At 39.5% G+C, this 20,643-nt stretch overlaps 1 protein-coding gene across 3 annotated transcripts; it reads left to right on the top strand.

The window, feature by feature from the left end:
• The first annotated feature begins 12,056 nt into the window (after positions 1–12,056).
• Positions 12,057–19,498, top strand: LOC103712440. 3 transcript variants are annotated; one of them, XM_008798963.4, is made up of 6 exons: positions 12,057–12,409; positions 12,966–13,122; positions 13,229–13,287; positions 13,357–15,135; positions 18,535–18,676; positions 18,886–19,498. In XM_008798963.4, the coding sequence occupies exons 2-6, from the start codon at positions 13,023–13,025 to the stop codon at positions 19,422–19,424; spliced, it is 2,619 nt and encodes an 872-aa protein (XP_008797185.2). In that variant the 5' UTR covers positions 12,057–12,409; positions 12,966–13,022; the 3' UTR covers positions 19,425–19,498. The 3 variants fall into 3 exon arrangements, with proteins under 3 accessions (XP_008797185.2, XP_038980424.1, XP_008797182.2); XM_039124496.1 differs by having other exon boundaries at positions 12,059–12,365; positions 18,763–19,498; XM_008798960.4 differs by having other exon boundaries at positions 12,060–12,409; positions 18,763–19,498.
• The last annotated feature ends 1,145 nt before the right edge of the window (positions 19,499–20,643 follow it).

Genomic DNA, 20,643 nt, shown 5'->3' with positions numbered 1-20,643 from the left:
CAAAAGTGGCCGGTATTTAAAAAAATAAATATCACAACTTCTTGCCTACTTCAGATTTAGAAGTCATTGGCTTTACATTTGAGCTCACCATACCAATAAAATAATTTGCCAACTCACAGAGTTTATATCCGGGATTTATTATAAATTTCCTTCCAAGGACAAGAAATCTTTGCAAAGGTGATGGCCATCAGCTCCTTCGGTCAATCCTTACGATGGCAAAAGAGTAACTACCGAAGAGATAGGGAAAAGAGACAAAGTAAATCAGAATTTATATGTAAATTCTTGCTTTGCTCCATTCAGCTTAATATCCATCTACTTTTTGAAACATTTAGTTTTATAATTAGTTTTTGTCGTATTCTTGACTTTTTAACAAAATAGTTCTCTCTATTGTTTCATTATGAACTCATTTTGTGACAGCACAGTACCTTACCCAAAATAATTAGTCAAAATATATTATTTGAATTTCTTGATCCTGTATAAGTATCCAAGATCTACCCAACAAATAACCGAGATGAGACTAAACACACGTTCACACGGGTCTTCACATACTCCTCCTATTCAAGTTTTGACGTCCATTCAAATCTATTTACAAACACTACAATCGGCCCGTGATCAGCCCCAATAAAACTGTGCGGCAATGTCTCCTAGTTCACATAAGTTATGAGCCAGGTCTGCTCTGATACTATTTGTAACAATTTAGGATCTCACCTAAAATAGCTAGCCAGAAGGTATTGTTTGGGTTTTTTGATCCTGTATAAGTACCCAAGATCTACCCAACGAATAATGGAGATGGGACTAAACACACGCCCACACAGGTCCAAAAATAAATAAATTCATCAGAATATTTTTTTTCTAAAAAGCTGATTTTTCTGAAAAAAATTATTTTGACATATTTGGTTGGTCATGAAAAAAATGATATATTCTAAATTGACTTATATTTGGCCGAACAACTACTTTCTGAAATATTTATTATACTCTTAATAATAAAAAAAAATTTATCCTTGAGTTTTGATGGATTAAAGACAGTTTTGAAAAAAAACTCAATTTTCAATAGGTGGGAAAGTAACCTTCCCATATTTCTTATAAATTTTTCTTTTCTGTGAAATATGAAAATTTTATTTTTATAAAAATATTACTTTTTCACCTCTCTTCTTTTAAAAAACTAAAAAAAAATTTAATTTTTTCGTTGATCACACTTTTTTTTCTCTTTTTTTCCGCAAACCCAACAAGTTCTATATGTTAGATAATGTTCAAGTGCCCACTATCTGCAAGGTACAGGATCCGCACGCATGGAATTCAACTTGGCTTGAACTTTCGCAAGGAAATTCTGGCCTTAAGGTGCGTATTGGGAGCATCAAGATGCATTGGCCACAATAGGCCACAATATTGGAGCTGAAGGATCATATGGGAGTCTAATGAAAGCTTTATATTCTTGTTATTCATAAAAAAGGGGCATCTATTTAATGACTCTTGTTAGCTGTCAAAGCCAGCTCAGATCGAAATAGGAAAAGGATATTAGAGGGAGAGTTTCACATCACCATGCTTGTGTGGATAAAACAATTTTAGTTGCTGGACAATTCCTAGAATATTTAACTTGTATAATGAAGTATATTATTTTAATTAAAATTGGATGGTGATTGGTCAATTAATCAAAACAATGATCGCAAAGATTTGATGATTACCATAGATATAAAGTTAAATTTCTCGGCTATACAACTACCTATGTGATTACCTACGTGGCAACACGAAAGAAGGGAAATGCTTGGATGATCATGTTTCATAATCCTATCCCTTATCTACCTTGTAATGGATCAGTGTGGCTAGGATGAAAATTGGAAAAGTATTTTTTTTTTTTTGATACAACGGCAACTCACACACGATCTTGCATAAGTATGGTCAATAAAGTCAAAAAAAAAGAAACTGACAAAGAGAAAAAAGATTGTAATTCTCCAAAGGACCCTTCTCGAATGTTGAGCAGTAAAAAAGGTGGCCCAGTCACTAGCCCTGTTTGCCTCTCGGTAGACATGAGTGGCCTGAAAGAAGCGACATCTTTTCAACAACCTGTATATGTCCCGTAACAACATTTGTCCGTTGTTATTCCTATACTGGCTTTTGTTTTCTCATATTTTCTCTTCTATCGAAAGGAAAAAAAAGAAAATCTCTCTTTCAAGCTAGATTTATCTCATCAATTTGTTCAACAATACAAACTAAACTTGCAACATATCTTTTTATAGAATAAGCACACTAATTTCGGGCGAACATTCTTCTAGCATGCTTTTGCATACACATGCATATGCATTTCTTTTTATGGTTGTTTTTGATGCTTTATGTCGATGAATTTTGCATTTGAATACCTCAACTCAAGTAACTCGTTTCATTAGAATACTTTGTTAAAATGCTTGCATTGAACTAATTGTAAATGCTTGTACAATATTGCTAATACCCAACAAATTTAACTCTTACCACCCAAAACAAGCTATAGGCACCAATTAGGAATGTTCTGTCAACCAGCTAACCTGTACTACCAATATATATCTAGCTCTTATCTACAAACGATTAGCATTCTTACTAGAATGATTGTTTTTCAAAGAATCAATTCTACTCTCTTCTTGCGAGCTTTAAAATGAAAAAAAAAAATGAAAGATATATTTTGGGCATATAGCGATGGCAGCCTACTTATCCTAGTGATATCTCCCACAACAACATGAAGATGAATTTGGTGGTAGCAGTGGCGACTGATTCAGGAGAATCACGAGTGATGCCGCACAAGTGCGGAGAAAGAGGAGAAGAAGGAAGAACAAGGGAAGGAGAAGGAAGAAGAGGTTGTAGAGACGTAGGAAGAATAGCGGAGGAGAGGAGAAAAAGAGAAGAAGAAAGAACGTAGGGGGAAGAAAATTCCAAATCACTTCATTAAACCCTAATCATAAAAATAGTTCCCTATATATAGGGCCCAAATACACAATTTGCATAAAACCCCCTTACACAAAAATAACTCCTAATAAGCCCACAAATAACACAAATAAGCCCTAAAATGCAAACAAGCCCAGAAATAAAATAAATAAAATAAATATGCAAATAAACGAGTCTGGTTCAATCCGGGGGCTCAGGATCATCTGGATGAAGGGCTCTGATGTCCCCATCAACTCCTCCCGGATGAGAAAAACTCGACCCCGTCGAGTACAAGTCTGGCCGGCTGTCGTACTGCTCCAGAAGATCGGGATCAAGGCGCTACAACTGTGCTCTGGAAATCTACGTCACATCAGACTTTAGTCGACCTTTCCACCAAACAAGGTAACGTTGGTAACCACCATTCCTGGTTGAAATAACCTGCTCATCTAATATATGTTCTATTTGTTCTCTGCGTGCATGAAATTTGGGAGGTGGTGGCTCAACAGCAGGTAATAGATCAGGGTGTCCAACATGGGCATGTATATCAATAAAGGGGTTAGAAAGCATTAATATTATCTTTTTTGTATGGGACTAAATCTTCAATATTAAATGTCGCACTAATCCCATAGTCATCAGGAAGATCCACAACATATGCATTCGAGCTAATTTTCTTTAAGATTTTGAACGGTTCTGCACTACAAGTTTGCAATTTCTTAAACGTATCGGAAGAAAATCGTTCAAGCCTAATTCTTATCATGACGTAATCTTTTTTACTTAACTCTTTATAACGTATATGTAAATCAGCAAGGAATTTATATTTTAAGTTATTTAAGTGACTACAATTGCTGATTTCTTGATGCAATGAATATGGATGTGATGCAATTGATTGTGCAGACTCAACGACTCTATACTGATGAGAGATGAAAAATAAGTCTATGGGTTGCCTAGGTTTGTAATCATGCACCAGTTCGAATGGACTGATACATATGGACTTGTTAACCGAACTATGATATGCAAACTCAACTGTCGATAATATTAAATCCCAGGTCCTAGCATATGCATTTGGGTTGAGCCTATGATGTGGAAGGTTGGGCAGAAATACTCCGGAAACTAGATCAATTGCGTGTTGGATATCACGCATCGGAGAAAGTGCATCCGGAAGATCATCAGGGACTACATCATTAAACTTCTCTAGAAGGGAAACTACTATAGGGGAATGTTCAAGATTGGACTCCAAATGGGTATCTTTAGCTACAAGTGCCAATTCAGGTGACTGGCTCTCAATATCTGTCACTACCTCTTCCACAGTAGTGATGTGAAGTGGCTTGGTTGTACTTAGATTAATAGTCTCTCTTTGGAAATCATTTTGAACAAAATCTAATGCTATAGGTTCGTCTTCAAAGTCTTCTTCATAGCCTTCTATATTTGGTTCATAGATTTCTTCGACATATTCGACCTCTTGGCTCCTAGCTTCTGGTTCAGTACTCGGTAGGTCCTAATGGAACATTGGGATGCTATGTGGTCGAATTGTTGACATCTTGAGCATTGGGTTTGGTGCCCAAGAAAATGGGGAATGATTACAGGTGGCGCAACCAAACCGATTTTAGGTTGGGTTGCAACAGGGGTTGGCGGTGTAGGGGTCCTAGAATTTTGCATGAGCTCACGGATCTCTTGTGTGAATTCCTTGTATCCAGCCCGCATGGCAACGATCTGTTCCTTGATAGACCTCAAAATGTCGGAATTCATGATAGCTACAGAGGTTTTAGGTTGACTGAGATAGTACTCCATATCACTACAGGTTGGCATGCAATGATGACACTGGGTGATGATGTGAAATGCAGTGTCACTAATGAAACCCTAATAACTATGATGTAGGACCAAATTTGATGCAGGACAACCTACTAATGCAATCTATTATGATTTCAGAGATCAGCAAGTCTTCACAATAATAACTTAAAATTTAAATGTTGCTGATTTTTACTTCGGTTATTCAGAATTAAGGATTAAGATTATTCAATTTAAGAAGTTAGATTGCAATCAAGTAGTACAGTTGTTCTGATCCTAAATCAATCTGATCGAAGAATGTTGAAAAGCATCCAGTTGTTAGGGTGTGCTAATTTAATATTTAGATTTTAAAAGGGCAAATAGGATGGGTTTGAAAGTAGGGGTTCTATGTTCTGAATTTTGACAGCAAAAGTAAGTTTTCAAAATGTGGCTATCATGCAAGAGAACTAGAACATAATTAAATGAACAAGCCTAAGAAAGTAGAAACCTATCACCTGTCGTGAAGCAGACGACCAGAGTACGACACAGCAAGTAGGCTCGGCAAATGATTTCAACCGGACCTGATTACAGCAACTTGGCGGGGAGACAATCAGTGGCACGAGACCTGACTGACCGGTGGGCCTGCAGCTATGGGCCTGTAAAACAGTGGGCTGATGGACCTTGAGAGAAGGCTTGGGGGAATTGGACCCGAAGGCCTTGGTGGACTGCGGCTGAGATGGGGGCTGATGGGACTCGGGTGAGTTTTTGTTTTTGTTTTTTTGGTGGGATGTTGGGTCGGGGGAGTTGCAGTGGCCGAAGGAAGAAAAAAAAAGGATGAGGGGAAAGAGGGGAGGTGGAAGATGATGGGGTTCGGGATGGGGATGGCCGGCGGCGGAGCAGAGGCAGGGGGATGGATCTCGGCGCCGAGAAAGAAGCACAGAGGTGGGGCGGCTCGGTGGCGGCGTGCTCGGAGGACACGAAGAAGCGCTGCGGGCGGTCTGCTTGGGGAAGGCGGCGTTCAGAGGGAAAGCTCGGCGGAGGGCCCAGCGGAGGCGGCGCTAAAGCGGTGGAGCGGCACTGCGGTCGGCCACGGCGAAGGAGGCGCACGGCTTGGCGGCGCTGTGGCGACGGAGGGGCAGCGGGGACGACTGGGCGGTGCGGCGGCGCTGCTCGTCGGGTGGGCGGCGATTGGGCAGCTGCGGCTCGGTGATGACGCGACTCGGCAACGACGGCGGCGCGGTTCACGGCGTGGGCGGAGGTTGAAGATGAACAGTTACAGAGGTAAGGTTTTTTTTTTCCTTCTTTTTTTTTTCTTTTTTTTCTTTTTTTTAGACACGTGAGATCACGTGTGTTTTTTAAAACCTTCGATCCGGTCGGATTCGGGTTATCGGGCGTGAACCGCTCCGATAACCCGTTAGTTCCTCACGTGCAAGGCACGTGTTTTTTTTTTTTTCTCCGGAACGGATCCGGGCTAGTGGGGGCAGGCTAACGGGTCTGAGACTTACCTGTTGCCCCAACCTTCTTCAACCTCCCGACGGATTCGGGAGGGCGTCCCGTACTTCGCGGTGGCGGCGGCGGGGTGGGCTCCGATGGCCATGGCGGAGAGCGGTGATCTCGACTGCGGCTCCGTGGTCCGCTGATCGGTTCTTTCAATTTCAAAAATAAACCACGCAATAGTACGTATCCTGTAGGATAGTGATTACGGGTGTCGGTCCACAGGGATTGGAAACAAGTTATTTTTCTTTTTTAAAAATAAATCACGAAGAAGAATTTGCTAACTTGATTTAACTAAATTAATCTATGAGTACGAATTGAAATTTATCAAAGTAGATGGATCTAGGGTTTGGAATCCACCGCGTAGCATGGCATTAGGGATTGTGTTCTTAATTTTTATCTTTTGGAGAGGCATGCAAATTGGCTACAAGCCTTTTAAAATAAAAACATAAAGAGTTTTAAGAAAATCCATCTTCGGTATAGCATGAAGTGTCTACCTAAGTATGCTAATCTAGGGTGCAGCACACCTCATCTTCCTAGGCATGGATTATCTTAAACTACTTTAGCAAACACGAATAGTAAATGGCATGCTCAAGGTTTAAACATCATAAAAGAAATATTTCATTGAAGATAAGAATTTAAACAAGCTCCAAAATAATAAAAAAAATAAGAACCACAATGCCCTGATATATTGCTAGGGCTTCATCCAGCCCTAGATTGGATGTTTAGCCAAGCATGGCCTCCGGACGACCTCCCATCTTCAAATGAAAGCCTTCACCATCCATCATTCCCAAAATATCACAAAACATTCTCTTTCCTCCCCTTTTTCTCTCTTTTTTAATTTCTTTTTCTCTCTTTTCTCTCGGCTGGTGGCTTCTTTTCTTCACCGAAACAGGGGTCTCCCCTGTTTTTTTTCTTCTCAACCGAGCTCCCCCCTCCCCTCTTCTTCGTCTTCCTTTTATAGATCGCCGAAGACCAGCGATGGATCCCGAGAGGGGAGGAGGGCGTGATGCTGGGAGAATGGCTGGAATGCTTGGAGGAAATGGCTGATTTCCGGCTGCTGGGAGGTGGAACGGGCGGCAGATGGCACGCGGTTGATGCGGCTGGCACGGAGCTGATGCGGTGGTGCTGGATCTCGGCTGAAGACGCGGGATGTGATGGCAAAGGGGCTGGATCTCCGCTGCTGGGAAGAGTCGACCGCACGGGCACGGTGAGCATGCGGCTGATTGCGGCCGACTGGAATCACGGAGGACTGGTCGCCGGCGGATTTGATCGCGGGATCGTTGGGAGGAAACCGCGGACGGTGGGCGGCCGCGGGATCAACGGGAAGACGCCGCGCGTGAGATGTTCATCGGGGGAGGAAGAAGATGAACAGTGGCTGAGTCATTTTTTTATATATTTTTTTTGTAACACTGTTCATATGAACAGTGTTTTCACGGAACACTGTTCATATGAACAGTGCCATCTCGGAATACTGTTCATATGAACAGTGTTTTCAGCATTTAGGAAAAAACTCTTTTTCTTGCTCTATTTTAACGTGAAAATGGGCATATATGAATTTAAAAGGTCTCCCTTATTTTGCTTAGTTTGGAAACATGATGCGGAGACGGGAATTTCTGAACCGTTGGATCACTTGGGGAGCCACGGACGGTGGACAGTGCTTGGGTGCATGCATGTCAGTTGGGCATTGGGCTCGAACCCAGTGTTATTGAACTGAAATGTGCTGGCTGGTATGCTCGGAAGGCGAGGACATGTGAATTATTTATTTCTTATCATATTTTAAATTTATTTCAAAGATTGTTCTATTTTGTAGTAAAATAAGTAGTTATCCGTTTAAGAACGTTGACATGTGCTGGAAAAAGAATATTAAATTATAGATTAATCAGCACTTATCATCCGCGGCGGTGGGCGGCGGCCGGTGGCGTGAGGGGTCTTCTCCGGCCGACTGTGGACCGCGTGGTTGGAACCCTTGGCGGCGTTCCTCTCCCGTATCCGGCCACAGACGGTGGCGGCAGGTCGCAGCCGAAAGGGCTTTCCGTCGGACCAGGGGCAGCGGGTTTCCGTGGGGATATGGATCCTCCGACGGCGGGCTCGGGCCTTCACTGGGCAGCGGCGGCGGCGAAGACGTCCGACGGTAGCTCGGCGCTGCTGGCGGCGACTGGTGGCGGCGGTGGGCGCAGGTGTGACGGCGGGTGGGGTGGACCTGGCGAAGGGATTTAGGGCCTGTTCCTTGTGTGAGAACCGAGAGAGGGAAAAAAGGATTTTCTTTCTTTTTTTTGTGTGTGTGTGTTCTTCCGTTGGATCTCGGTTTGGAAGAAGATGCTGAGAGAAGACCGTGCCCAACACCGTCTTCACGTGAAGACAGCCCACGGAAAAACTAAGGTCTGGATCGGGGCTTTGGCAGCAAGGGCAAAGCCGTAGCTCTGATACCAAATTGATGCCGCACAAGTGTGGAGAAAGAGGAGAAGGAAGAACAAGAGAAGGAGAAGGAAGAAGAGGTTGTAGAGACGCAGGAAGAATAGCGGAGGAGAGGAGAAAAAGAGAAGAAGAAAGAACGTAGGGGGAAGAAAATTCCAAATCACTTCATTAAACCCTAATCATGAAAATAGTTCCTTATATATAGGGCCCAAATACACAATTTGCATAAAACTCCCTTACACAAAAATAACTCCTAATAAGCCTACAAATAACACAAATAAGCCCTAAAATGCAAACAAGCCCAGAAATAAAATAAATAAAATAAATATGCAAATAAACGAGTCTGGTTCAATCCGGAGGCTCAGGATCATCTGGATGAAGGGCTCTGATGTCCCCATCAACGAGAGTCGATGTGGATTACTTTAGCTGCAATGGATGGAGTTGGACCAAGATCCGTCACACCAGAAGCTGAATTACATGCCAAATTTTCAAACACAATGACTTGATCATATGATACCCGATTGAGATTTTTTTTTTTGAAAAAAAAATTGGATAACTTTTCAAGATCTATGAATGGCACACCCTCAAGTGGTCGCGTAGCCAGCGATCAGGCTCCAATGCTATCATTTGGGCTCCGAAATAAACCAACCAAACTAATTTTTTTTTTTAAAAAAAAAATTGACCGAGTGTATTTTCTAATCTATGAAGAATTAGACAGAGTGATAGAACGCAAAGTTTATGTAGGAGTTGAGGTCTACCTCATACATGATTTTAGTTTTTCATATTTATTTCTATAAATTATATTTATTTTTGGAAAGCTGGTCCTATTCGGAATAGAAGAAGAATCCGATCCGAATTATTTCTATAAATTATATTTATTTATTTTTCATATTTATTTCTATAAATTATATTTATTTTTGGAAAGCTGGTCCTATTCGGAATAGAAGAAGAATCCGATCCGAATTATACAATGGTGAATCTCATTATTATAAATAAAGGCCATAGACATCAGTTTTCAGAGAATCATAAATGAAAGAAAGAGGACCTAACCTCTACTTTCTCTAACTTTTTTATTGTTTTTCTAAATTTCTTTTGAGAGATTAGAATTGAGTGGGTTGAGCGAATTCTTCCTTCTCTCAGAACGAATCAATGATTTTGTGAGTTTCATGGTGCAAAAGATTACCTATTAAAATTAAGTTCATTATCTAACAAAGCTAAGGTTGAAATGATCTCATGGCAATTCTACACTTCTCTCTTTCTTTAATCTTTCACCCTCTCCTCAACAACTTCCATCCTTATAGCATAGACTGATGCAGGAGTAGTCAACAAGAATAAAGTGTCCATCAAAGCAAAATTTGTCTGCATGACAGATCATGCATGTCCAGACTGATTGGAAAACTTGTCGGCCCAACAAGAGCATGTATTCTTGGCTGGCTTCCACAACCACCCTGCTTCTCACACGGATATAGGGTCACTGGAGATCCAAATAGCACCCCACCCCACCTTTTTTTCTATATATAAAAAAAAAACAAGTCCAAGACCACCACATTTTTTTTATTTCATCAGTTTCCAATCTCAACCTGTAGAAATCCATCATATTGTACACATGGCTAGGCTTCTTAGAAGAGTGTCATCTCCACCACTGTTCAATAGGAACAGAAACAGGCCCACATGAGAATGTGCTCCCAAAGTACTCAGTATATTTAACTGCAGAAGCTTCCTGCTGAGGTAACCAAGCACACATAATTCATTTGATCTTACGAGTTGCATGGAGCCTGAGACTTTTGATCTTATGTCGATAAGGGCTCCAAACTCTAATTAGATTTTCTAGACTACATACTAAAATTTTCACAATAAATAGGACTCAATCCTATATATCCAAGATGCACCAAAGCCTACAAAATAAAATGATCACACATTATATTGGACTTAATCATAGTACCGTTATAAGCCATACGTCCAATCTATTTTATAAAACAAAAATAAATAATCAATAAAAATTTATATTTTAAAATTATTCTAATACTTCTCAGAAGAGTATCATCTTCTCATAGGAACAGAAACAGGCCCACATGAGAATGTGCTCCCAAAGAACTCAATATATTTACCTGCAGAAGCTTCCTGCCCAAGCACACTTAATTCATTTGACTCCAAGAGCACACAGACATAATATTAAGCAATCAATAACAGCTGGGCCATAAACATTACATATTTTAAGCCACAGTCAGAGATCTCACACATCCATTAGGGTTTAAAGAATAAGCAAGTATCATGTGCCAAGCAAGTGAGCAGGAGAATAATTTAAGAGATTTCCATCTGGCAACCACCAAGCTGATGCAGTGAAACAATTAGCAGTTCTTTTTTTTTTGCTTAAAACAATTAGCAGTTCTTCGTGACGTAGATATCAGTCCGCTGCAGCTTGCGACATGTGGCATGTGAAGCTCTATGATTTGACCTCTTTGTGACTGCCTTTGCAGCGAGAAAAGCCAAAAAGGTTCTCCGGTTTGGTGCTTCTCCCCGTCCTTCTCCACATTCCCACATTCATGCCGTCTAACCACTGATTTGATTTTCTGCCCCTGTCGACACTTACGCCTTCTGCTCTCATCCACCCAAATAAATGGAACCACCTACAATTCTAGGTAGCTTGTAGTCTAAAACCTGTGAAGACTTAAAATTTATCGATTTAATAATTAATATGAGATTAAATATATATTTTATTTTTATTAATTAAAAATTTAAATTTATTCAAATCTAACTACAAGCATCACGATCGGCGTAAATCAACCTTCATAAATTTGTATGGCCATATTTTTTAGTCTATATAAGCCATAAATCAGAATAGCCCTAAGACCATTTGTTATAATCTAAGAGCCCATTCAAAAAACTAGTCGAAAGATATTATTTAAAATTTTGAATTCTGTATAACTACCCAAATATTATGCCCATCCGAATTTTTATAGATACAACAACTAGTTTATAAAAGTAATTTTGGAAGTATTTGATCTCAAGCATTCCATCTAATTCAAGCGCATATTGTGCATGAATTTGGCCCGGCGAAAATAGTTGTAAAGTGAAAACTAAACATACGTCATGTAGCATGGATCCAATAAATCATGCAAGTTACATTCACTATTTTTCTAAGCTTGGTGGAAGATAACTTGAGGTACAACTCATAAAAAGTACAGCAAGTGCAACAATCGTGTAAAAAATTAACAACTCTTTTGTGAGAAGTTTTAAAACCTCCACTCCCCAACCATTTTAAGCTTACATGTGATCTTGGAGTCAATAAAATCAGCTGCTCCTGTCTCCTAAATTATTGGGATGTTTGTCGGAGGTGAACGCCGGGACAATGGATAGCTAGTTCTGAATTACAGTAGCAATATCATGTTTCTCCTATCCCACCGTCATGGTGGATGCATGGGACAAATAGCATGTACGGGTCCCAAGGTATATCTTAGTCGTTCCTAACACTTAAGTTGGACCACCTTTTTGTTTGATCATCCCAAACGTCTAATACGTCACTATTCGGAATTTGAAATCCCACCTTCCTCAATTCTTCCCCCTTATCACCCTTCCGTTATTCTAACTATCAGCGTAATTCGGCGAGTCATACAATCCTGAGTTTTTAAAATTTATTACTCTCTCTCTCTCTCTGAGCGCCATTAATGGCTTCGGCCGTCACGCTTCTTTCTTTTTCTTTTGCCTTCGTGGCTCCTTCCTCGGCTCTCCTCTACTGAAACCCTAACCCTAGCTTTGGCACCAAGGCGAACCGAAATCGTCTCGTAGGAGCTGCATTGGAGGTGAGAACGGTGATTGCGGAAGCGCTCGCATCATCTCAGACGCCGTGAGCCCTCTCTCTCTCTCCCCCTCTTCTTTTTTAGGGTTTGAGTTTCTTCGTTGCAACTGAGTGTGTAGGGATCAGTTCGATTTGGTCTTGTCGCTTCTGATTATCTAGTTTGGGTGCTTGGAGGTTAGGGCTTTGGGGAAATCTGGGTGGAATGTGGGTTGATTCGATGCAGTTAAGCTAGTTTTGTTCCTTCAGTTGGTCAAAATGCTTTTTGTTATTGCCTTTATGGAGGATTCTATATAATGGTATTGAATGATCTGGGTATTGATTGAGGCGTTTCAACGCGAAGTTAAATTGGGTTCCATTTGAGGGTTTTTTTTGTGCTGTTCCATCATACGTCTCACTGGATTTTATCTATTTGTCAGCATTTTATTTTTCGTTAAAAAACTTTTTTTTTTTTTGACAACCATTACTTTTTCCCCCGAAATTAGTCGCTTTGAGGAATCTGAATTCGTATATAATTCATATATGATCAGCTAGCTGTGTTTAATTCATCTGTATTTGAGAGGTGCCGATGGTATGGCAAATTGATTTTTTTTTTTTTTTTGTGCAGCTGGTTTATTGTAATTAGTAACGTAGCAGTGGCTGTTGTTGATCTTAGAGTGAGAAAATGGGGGCAGAAAAGGGAGGTTCGAGTGCTTTCTTTAACTTGTTTGATTGGAATAGGAAGCCGAAGAAGAAATTGTTCTCCAATGGAAGTGCTTCGTCTGGTAAGTCTGCTTTCTTTGGTTCAGAAAGATATACTGAGCGAGAAAGTTCATTTTTTTCTCTCATGGGAAAATTACATCTCACACTGTCCTTTTGTTTTCTCTACAGAAGGGGTGATACAAGGGAAGAAAATTGATGATAATACATCAACCTCACAGCTTCGCCTGGTGAGATTTATATGTCTTTTGTACCAGCTGTATCCTAGCTTTGCTAATTTTACCTGATTAATTTACCAGATTGATGAGGATGAGATGATTGGAGTATCAAGTGCAAGGGGAAGCAGTGACCATAGTTGTACTTCTTCAGTGACTGATGAAGAAGGAAATGCGACTAGGGCCCCAGGAGTGGTAGCAAGGCTTATGGGTTTGGATTCCATGCCCATATCAGGCGCTTCCGTACCCTATTCCACCCCCTTACATGACTCGCGATCCCTTCAAGATAACCATAGTCAGCGAAGAGGTCCCGAGTTCTACATCAATGATCAATTCAATCATGCGATTAAGAGATCTGAGGCCTATTCAAGGAAACCTGTGGGATTGAGGTCCCAAAAGATGCCAAGCAGCCCAGTTGAGAGGTTCCAAACAGAAGCATTGCCTCCCAGATTAGCAAAATCTGTCCCAATTACATGCCACAAGTTACTGTCGCCGACAAAAAATCCTGGTTTCATCTCAGCAAAGGATGCAGCTCGTATCATGGAAGCAGCAGCAAAGATTCTTGAGCCTGAGGTTCAGACAGGTACAAAGTGTAGATTTCAGTCTTTGGTGTCACTTCCAAATCCTATAAAAGCTCGCGATTCACAAGAGATAATGACAGCTTCTCAGAGGACAACAAAGCTTGCAGAATCGTCCAGAAGATCTGTTGAATCAGCTGTCATAAGGTCTCTTAGAGGACAACCTGTGAGCACAAGTTGCATTGGTTCAGATGAAACTATTGTTTATAGGCCCTCTCCAAGTACAGCTGAAACCAATCCAGCTGGTGCAAAAAGTAAGGGAAAATCTATCTCGCTTGCGGTTCAGGCTAAGGTGAATGTCCGGAGAAGGGACGGTTTAAGCATGAGCAATAGGAGTGCATCAGTGCATATGGACGATAATAAATGTAAATCAAACAAACTATTAAAAAGTCAACCAAGTAACCCAAAGAATAACCTGCAGAAAAGGGCAGCAACCAATGTTTCCTGTGTGCTCAGGCAAAATTATCAGAAGCAGAACTGCCTGGCAAGTAAACACAAGTTATCTTCAAAACCATCGGTTTCTGACCAGCAGGGAAGAAAAGTTCTTTCCAGAGATGCTTCTTCTGGAAAGAACAAGATTGTGAATAAGCTTTCAGGAAACACCCGAATCGGATTCAAGAAGGAAGGTTTAGTCACTCCTGACCACACAGAGAAAGTGTTGTCATCAGATAGCAAGAACTTGCCTCGCAAGAAAAGATTGATAGAGCGGGGCTCCTCTTCTGAGGCTTCTGATGGTGTTTTAGTGGATAGGCATGTAAAGCATGTTCAGCATACCGTGGTGATGGATGAACAGCCAAGATGGAGTGGGGATAAAAGAAGAAATGGTACAGATGTTGTATCCTTTACATTTACCTCCCCCATGATAAAACCATTGCCTGGATCTCAGTTCTCTACTAATGTGGTGGAAAAAGAAGACAAGCATAATGAGCACTGTTTTGATACTGATTGTGAAAAGAATGTTTTCGATTCAGACAACAGAAACCTATCATCTCTCAGATCGGATGTGATAGGAGGGGAATTTTTGGGCCTTCTTTTGGAACAGAAGTTGAGAGAATTAACATCTGGAGCTGACTCACCCTACCGTAGATTAGTCAGAGGTAATATCACAGCTGCTGCACCTGTTTCGCAAGATTCAGTATCTGCAGTTGATATCCAAGAAATTGCACCTATGGAACGTGAAAGGGATCCTTTTGTCAGTTCTTGTAAAGATGAACCGGGTGAAGTCATGGAGTCTAGCTTCTCGTTACCTATTGATCAGATGTTGAATATGAGCCATCATATGTTGGTATGTTGCCCTTATTTATACTTATTTATGATGGCTTTAATGCTTTGCTTTTCCTAAACCCTTTCCTGTAGTTGTTTGAGCACAAAATTACTATTGCATTGTTCAAATAGGTAAAAACTATACTAACAAGAAGCAGACAGATAATATATAATGCAGCTGGCACTTGATCTTAGTAGGTCATTTGGATGTCTGCAAATTTATTTTGATATATCACTGTAAGATTAAAATAAATTTATATATTTAATTTAGGAAGACCTTTTAAGTTACTGATATAGGCTTGTAACAAAATAAAACACAAAGTCTAGATGCATGCCCTCACTCAGGTCAATTATATATCTGTCCTTCAAACCCTCTAAGGATCTCATTTTTTATGTTCACTCAGAAATGCATGCCATTTTTACTGATTACTTCTCTTTTAGTGTCGCAAAGAAATAATGATAGCATGTCTCAGATTTTTGTAATATAAGATGTGTTGTGTGACAGATGCACTTGAATCTGATATAAGTGAGAGCTTCTTTTGACCACTAATGCAGACATCCTCTAATCTTGCTAACCACCGGGGAGAGCATGAAAAATCAACCGTTTTTCTTTGAATATTTAGGATGGAAAGACCAATTAGTTTCAAATTGAATGGAAATTTGGACCAAACCTAAGAAATGAAAGGGAAAGCTAAAATTGGTAATGGCAAACAAGCAAGCATATAAATTGAAGTGTCAATGAGGAAAGTAGGAAATCATTAGAAAGCCAACTGTACGGTTGATTGAAGAACTGAGGGTGAAATTAATAAGGATAATCACATTAAAATAGTGAGATTAATTTTTGAAAAGTTACTTTTGAATTCAGAGAAGTACATGTTGTAAGCGAACAAATTTTGAGATAACATTGAAAAAGCTGGCTCCAGGTAAAATGTCAAAGCTTGTATCTTGTTTTTCTACAGGTTATTGTTTATAATATTTACTGGATGTTATTATGCAATATGTAAGTCAATTTAAGCTACTCCACCTGGCATCTCAAGGGACTCCCTTATGTGGTCACTTTCCACATTTGTACCATTACCATGCAGCTTACACGAGAACCAGTCACTGGATTTTACACCTGCATAGATTTTGTGGGTTTGATGGTTAGCGAATGAACAAATTTTGGGTCTAATGATGTTTGGATATATAACAATATAATTGTGGCATAATCCTGTAAAGCACTATTGTTTTTAGTTTATCAATACAGTCAACACTTTTGAACATTGATTCAGTAACTTTTTATTCAATTTATCATGGATAATTTGATCAATTGTGGAACAAGAACTATGATAGATGATTCCACTGCACTTGCATATTTGATCAAAGTAACTTCGGCATACTCAAAACATATCATACTACTATCATAATGTATATAGGTAATTACGTAGGAAAGGGAAATAGAAACATAGCACGTATAAAAACATACAAAGTGCATAGTTTTCACCTGTTGCTATCATCCTAGAACTGTTATAGGAATTTGGGATGTTTATGGGGTTGATGTGGCTAAGGTAATCAAGCCTTGTTTTGTATTCTGGTATGCCTACATGTGATCCAAAAATGAGGAAATATGAGAAAACCTTCTTGATGTGTTTTTAGGGAGTAAGATTTTGATAGTCAGATTACAAATTGAGATTAATACTGAAACTCAGGAAACGACTTCAAATCAAGTTTATTGATTTGCACTACTGTAAGGAGTTTCCTAGATTACATGATCGTCCCAGGAGACGAGATCAAATTAATGTTAACATAAAACAAAAAGGCTATGCATGTGCATCGTAATGAAAAGTTCAAGTTTAATCACTCATTACTTAGATGTCCGAAAAACTTAAAAGGAAGATTGTCGTGATTATTATATTGTCCTCTATCAACATTAACCTCGAACTAAGGATTGTGTACCATTGAAAATTATGCAGATGAATCCTATTTATTCCTTCTGTAAGCAAGTTGCTTGAAATACAGAGACGAGTGATGGCTTGGTTTGTCCTCAAGCTGAAGTAACACTTTCAATACCAAATATCTTAACCACAGGGAGCATGCAAGTTGAATAGCATATGACAAAAGGAACAATAAATTTTATTTTGCTCATAATGGCATGAGGAGCATAACTAGGAAAGCAGTGGGAATGGTCAACAGCGTAATTAAATATCTTTGCTTCTAACGTCTATTACAGATTCCATAAAGTAGGTAGCCAAGCTGATGGTGATTTTGATTACTTGGAAGAGGGCAGTTTTTTCTAGGCAGTATGATCATAGAGGTCTTAGATGGATAGTAAGTCCAAGATGGCCGAACAACAGTCCATTCGCTGCACCTTAAATTTCATGACAACAAATCTATCAATGTAGGTGGCTCTTCTGCATATGCATGCAGTAGGCAAGCTTATCTGAGAAGATGAAGAAGATATCTTAAAAGAATGTGAAGCAGACATTGCGTGTGCAGATGAAATGTTATCAAGGATTTGTTCCACAGTCAAGTAGAACCAAATTTCTTTACCTTTCATGTTCCAAAATCAAAATTGGAACACCAAACCTTCGATTAGAGTGGCTAAAACAAAGGATGAAAAAGAATGAAATGTTGAAGGACTCCCATTTATATTGTTGTTGTTGTTGCAAGACAATTAGTATCAAATGTGAGGCATAAGATTTGAGAATGAAAAATCATTTCATTGAACTGCAAAATGACAGCTTGTTCTCTAGCATAATAAATCTTAGGTCTGCTGACTATAGATACTAATTAGTGGGTGCACATTTAACTTTTCATGTCATATGTTTTGAGACTTTAAGACTATATTGAACCAAAGAGCTTAGAACAGTTCTAGTTACTTTAGTCTTTCAGCAGGAACATACACCATGTTTGTTCATGCCAATCTGTTCGATTACTAAACTGAATCTGGTGTAGTTTGACTGTCTGCTTCCCTCGTGCATAGTTCATTCATGCTAGCTAGCATATAGTTCTGTATATCTATAGACCTATTAAAAATACTTCCTGTTCAGCCAAACATTTTCTCTTGGCACAATTGATTTGTTTATATTCAGAATTTTTTACTTTATCTGCCTTAGCTGTCCTTTTTTTCACCATGTTTCAAACTTATGCTAGTGGTTTTTTACAACTTGAAAGTTCTGGATGCCCGCAACGTTGCTAATGATAATTTTTGAAGATGCAATACTGCATCTATTAGTCATATATTTCTTTGTTTGATTCTCAAGCCATAGATCTGTTGGATTTAACCATTGTCTCCTCTAGCATGTCATGTCTATCAAATATTTTTACTCCATCACTTGTTTAGGACGATTTTTAGAGTAAAGATTATTTCTTGTTACTTTTACTGGGTTGATGAATGGCTTGGCTGACTGACAACTTCTGATGGCACCATTTCTGTTATCAGGAGGCAGAAAGGATGGAATGTAGCAGCAGCAGTGAGGACCGAAAGGTGCCGGAGCATCAACATCAGAGTCCTATTTCCATTTTCGAAGCTCCTTTTTCAAATGAAAGTTGCAGCTCATCAGAGAGCTGGGAAAGTTCAAATGGTAAAAATTAAGCAGACAATTTAGAATGTTACTTGATCCTTTAGTTTGATGTTTGGCATATTATGAAATGATGCTTCTTTTTCCAGGAAGCAAGATGCATGATTCATCAATTCAGGCTCAACATATTGTTGATTTGAATTGCTTCAACAAAACTCCTTCAGTGGAAGCTGAAATGGAATTATCTGACTCAATCTCCTCATCGTCCACAGAAATCAGCAGGACGGCCCATACAAATGCATGCAATCAGGAACAGGAATATGTGAGAGAGATATTAAGCAACACGAAATCTCTGTTTAAGAACTTAGATTTGTGTCAAATGGACCATGACAGTGGGATCCTTGATCCGCTTCTTTTCGACAAGTTGGAAACCGGTGGAAGCCTGACTGCACAGGAAGGAGAGGAAAGGGACTTCAGGATGAGAAGGAAAATGTTATTTGATTGTGTGAATGAGTGCTTGGATTTGAAATGTAGTCGCTACTTCCATGCTGGATATCGGATGTGGGCTAAAGGAATGGCAGTTGTCATGAAGGATTTGACAGAAGAACTATACAGGGAGATATCAGGGTGGAGGAGCATGGGAGAGTGGATGGTGGATGAGCTTGTTGAGAGAGACATGAGTAATCACTTGGGAAGGTGGGTTGACTTTGAAATTGAAACATTTGAAGCTGGAGTAGAGATGGGGATGGGGATATTAAACTCCTTGGTTGATGAAGTAGTTGCTGATTTTATGATACAAGTTCAATTGTAGCATGCCTATGTTTCCACTCAACTGTAAGTTACCCACTTAAGATATATATATTTCTTTCTTTCTTCCAATCAAAATATGGTGCCCATATATTTTGACTATTCTAATTACGTTGTTCTTAGCCGATCTCTTTTGCCCTGTGTCAACATCAAACTGCTCTATACATTGTGATAGGACAAAAAGACTTCTGTTCTAGAGAATTTCCAGGCAAAAGAAAAAAAGAGATTGCAATTTTATTGAGATTTTGCATTTAAAAATATGAGAGTTGCAGTTCTATTTTAAAAGTTCAAAGAACTTTTGTCCAAAGTGCAGGCAATAATTAAATTTGTTTTCTCTTGGAAAATGATTTAGTTTGTTTAAAACATGTCATGTTACTTCGTCTTTCACATTTTCTGTTCATTTGTGAATCTCAAAGGGAAGAAATTCTCAGCTTAACAGATATTTTTGCGGTTCTCAATTTTTTTTGTAACCACTTCTTTGGTATTTTCTTTTGGTGACTCTAGTTGTTTCCATTAAACAGAGTCTACAGTCGAAGGTTTATGTGGACCACTCATGAAGTTTCTTGTCTCCCAGTAGTTTTATGACCACTTATGGTCCATGAAGGCAAGCATGGTGTTTTACTCTCCAACAAAACTGCCATAAGTGAAATATATTTTCTACTCTTGATCTCATGCTAAAATTTAATTTTCAACAGAAGTAAACAGAGGAGTCACAATGGATTGGATTGGACTTGGCTATTCTGAGTCTCTAGGCATTGCTGATCCAATCCACTCGGCAGTCCTGACTTAGAACTCAGCATTCCCTCACCATTGAACAAATATTTTGTCTCTAACCTTACATAAACTATATTTCTGTCCCTGTTCTTGTGTTTGCCCCTCGACTTCCCCAAGGATATCAATAAACTAATAGATCCTGACATGTGAAGTTAGATTATATTAAATTTTTTTTAGGTGTTACTCTGGACATCAGGCTCCCCCACCCTCAATGACACTAAATCCCTTGTATCAAATTGTCCTTCAATTTTGTGGGGACCTCAATCTGTCATCATATGGTACAAAAGCAGAGGATTTCAGGTATGTCCACAAACTTGTACACTCTTTGGATGGTAGAGTCCCACATGTCATTTTGGGCTACACCAAGGGTGAGTCCTCCCCTGTTACTCCTACTTGTCCTTGATTCTAATGGAGGTGAGACTTGATCTTAATTCTCTGGTACAACAATC

Source organism: Phoenix dactylifera, chromosome 1 (genome assembly GCF_009389715.1).
Source record: "Phoenix dactylifera cultivar Barhee BC4 chromosome 1, palm_55x_up_171113_PBpolish2nd_filt_p, whole genome shotgun sequence".
NCBI lineage: Eukaryota > Viridiplantae > Streptophyta > Magnoliopsida > Arecales > Arecaceae > Phoenix > Phoenix dactylifera.
The sequence above is the reverse complement of the archived record's forward strand: the minus strand, read 5'-3'. Positions and strand labels throughout refer to the sequence as shown.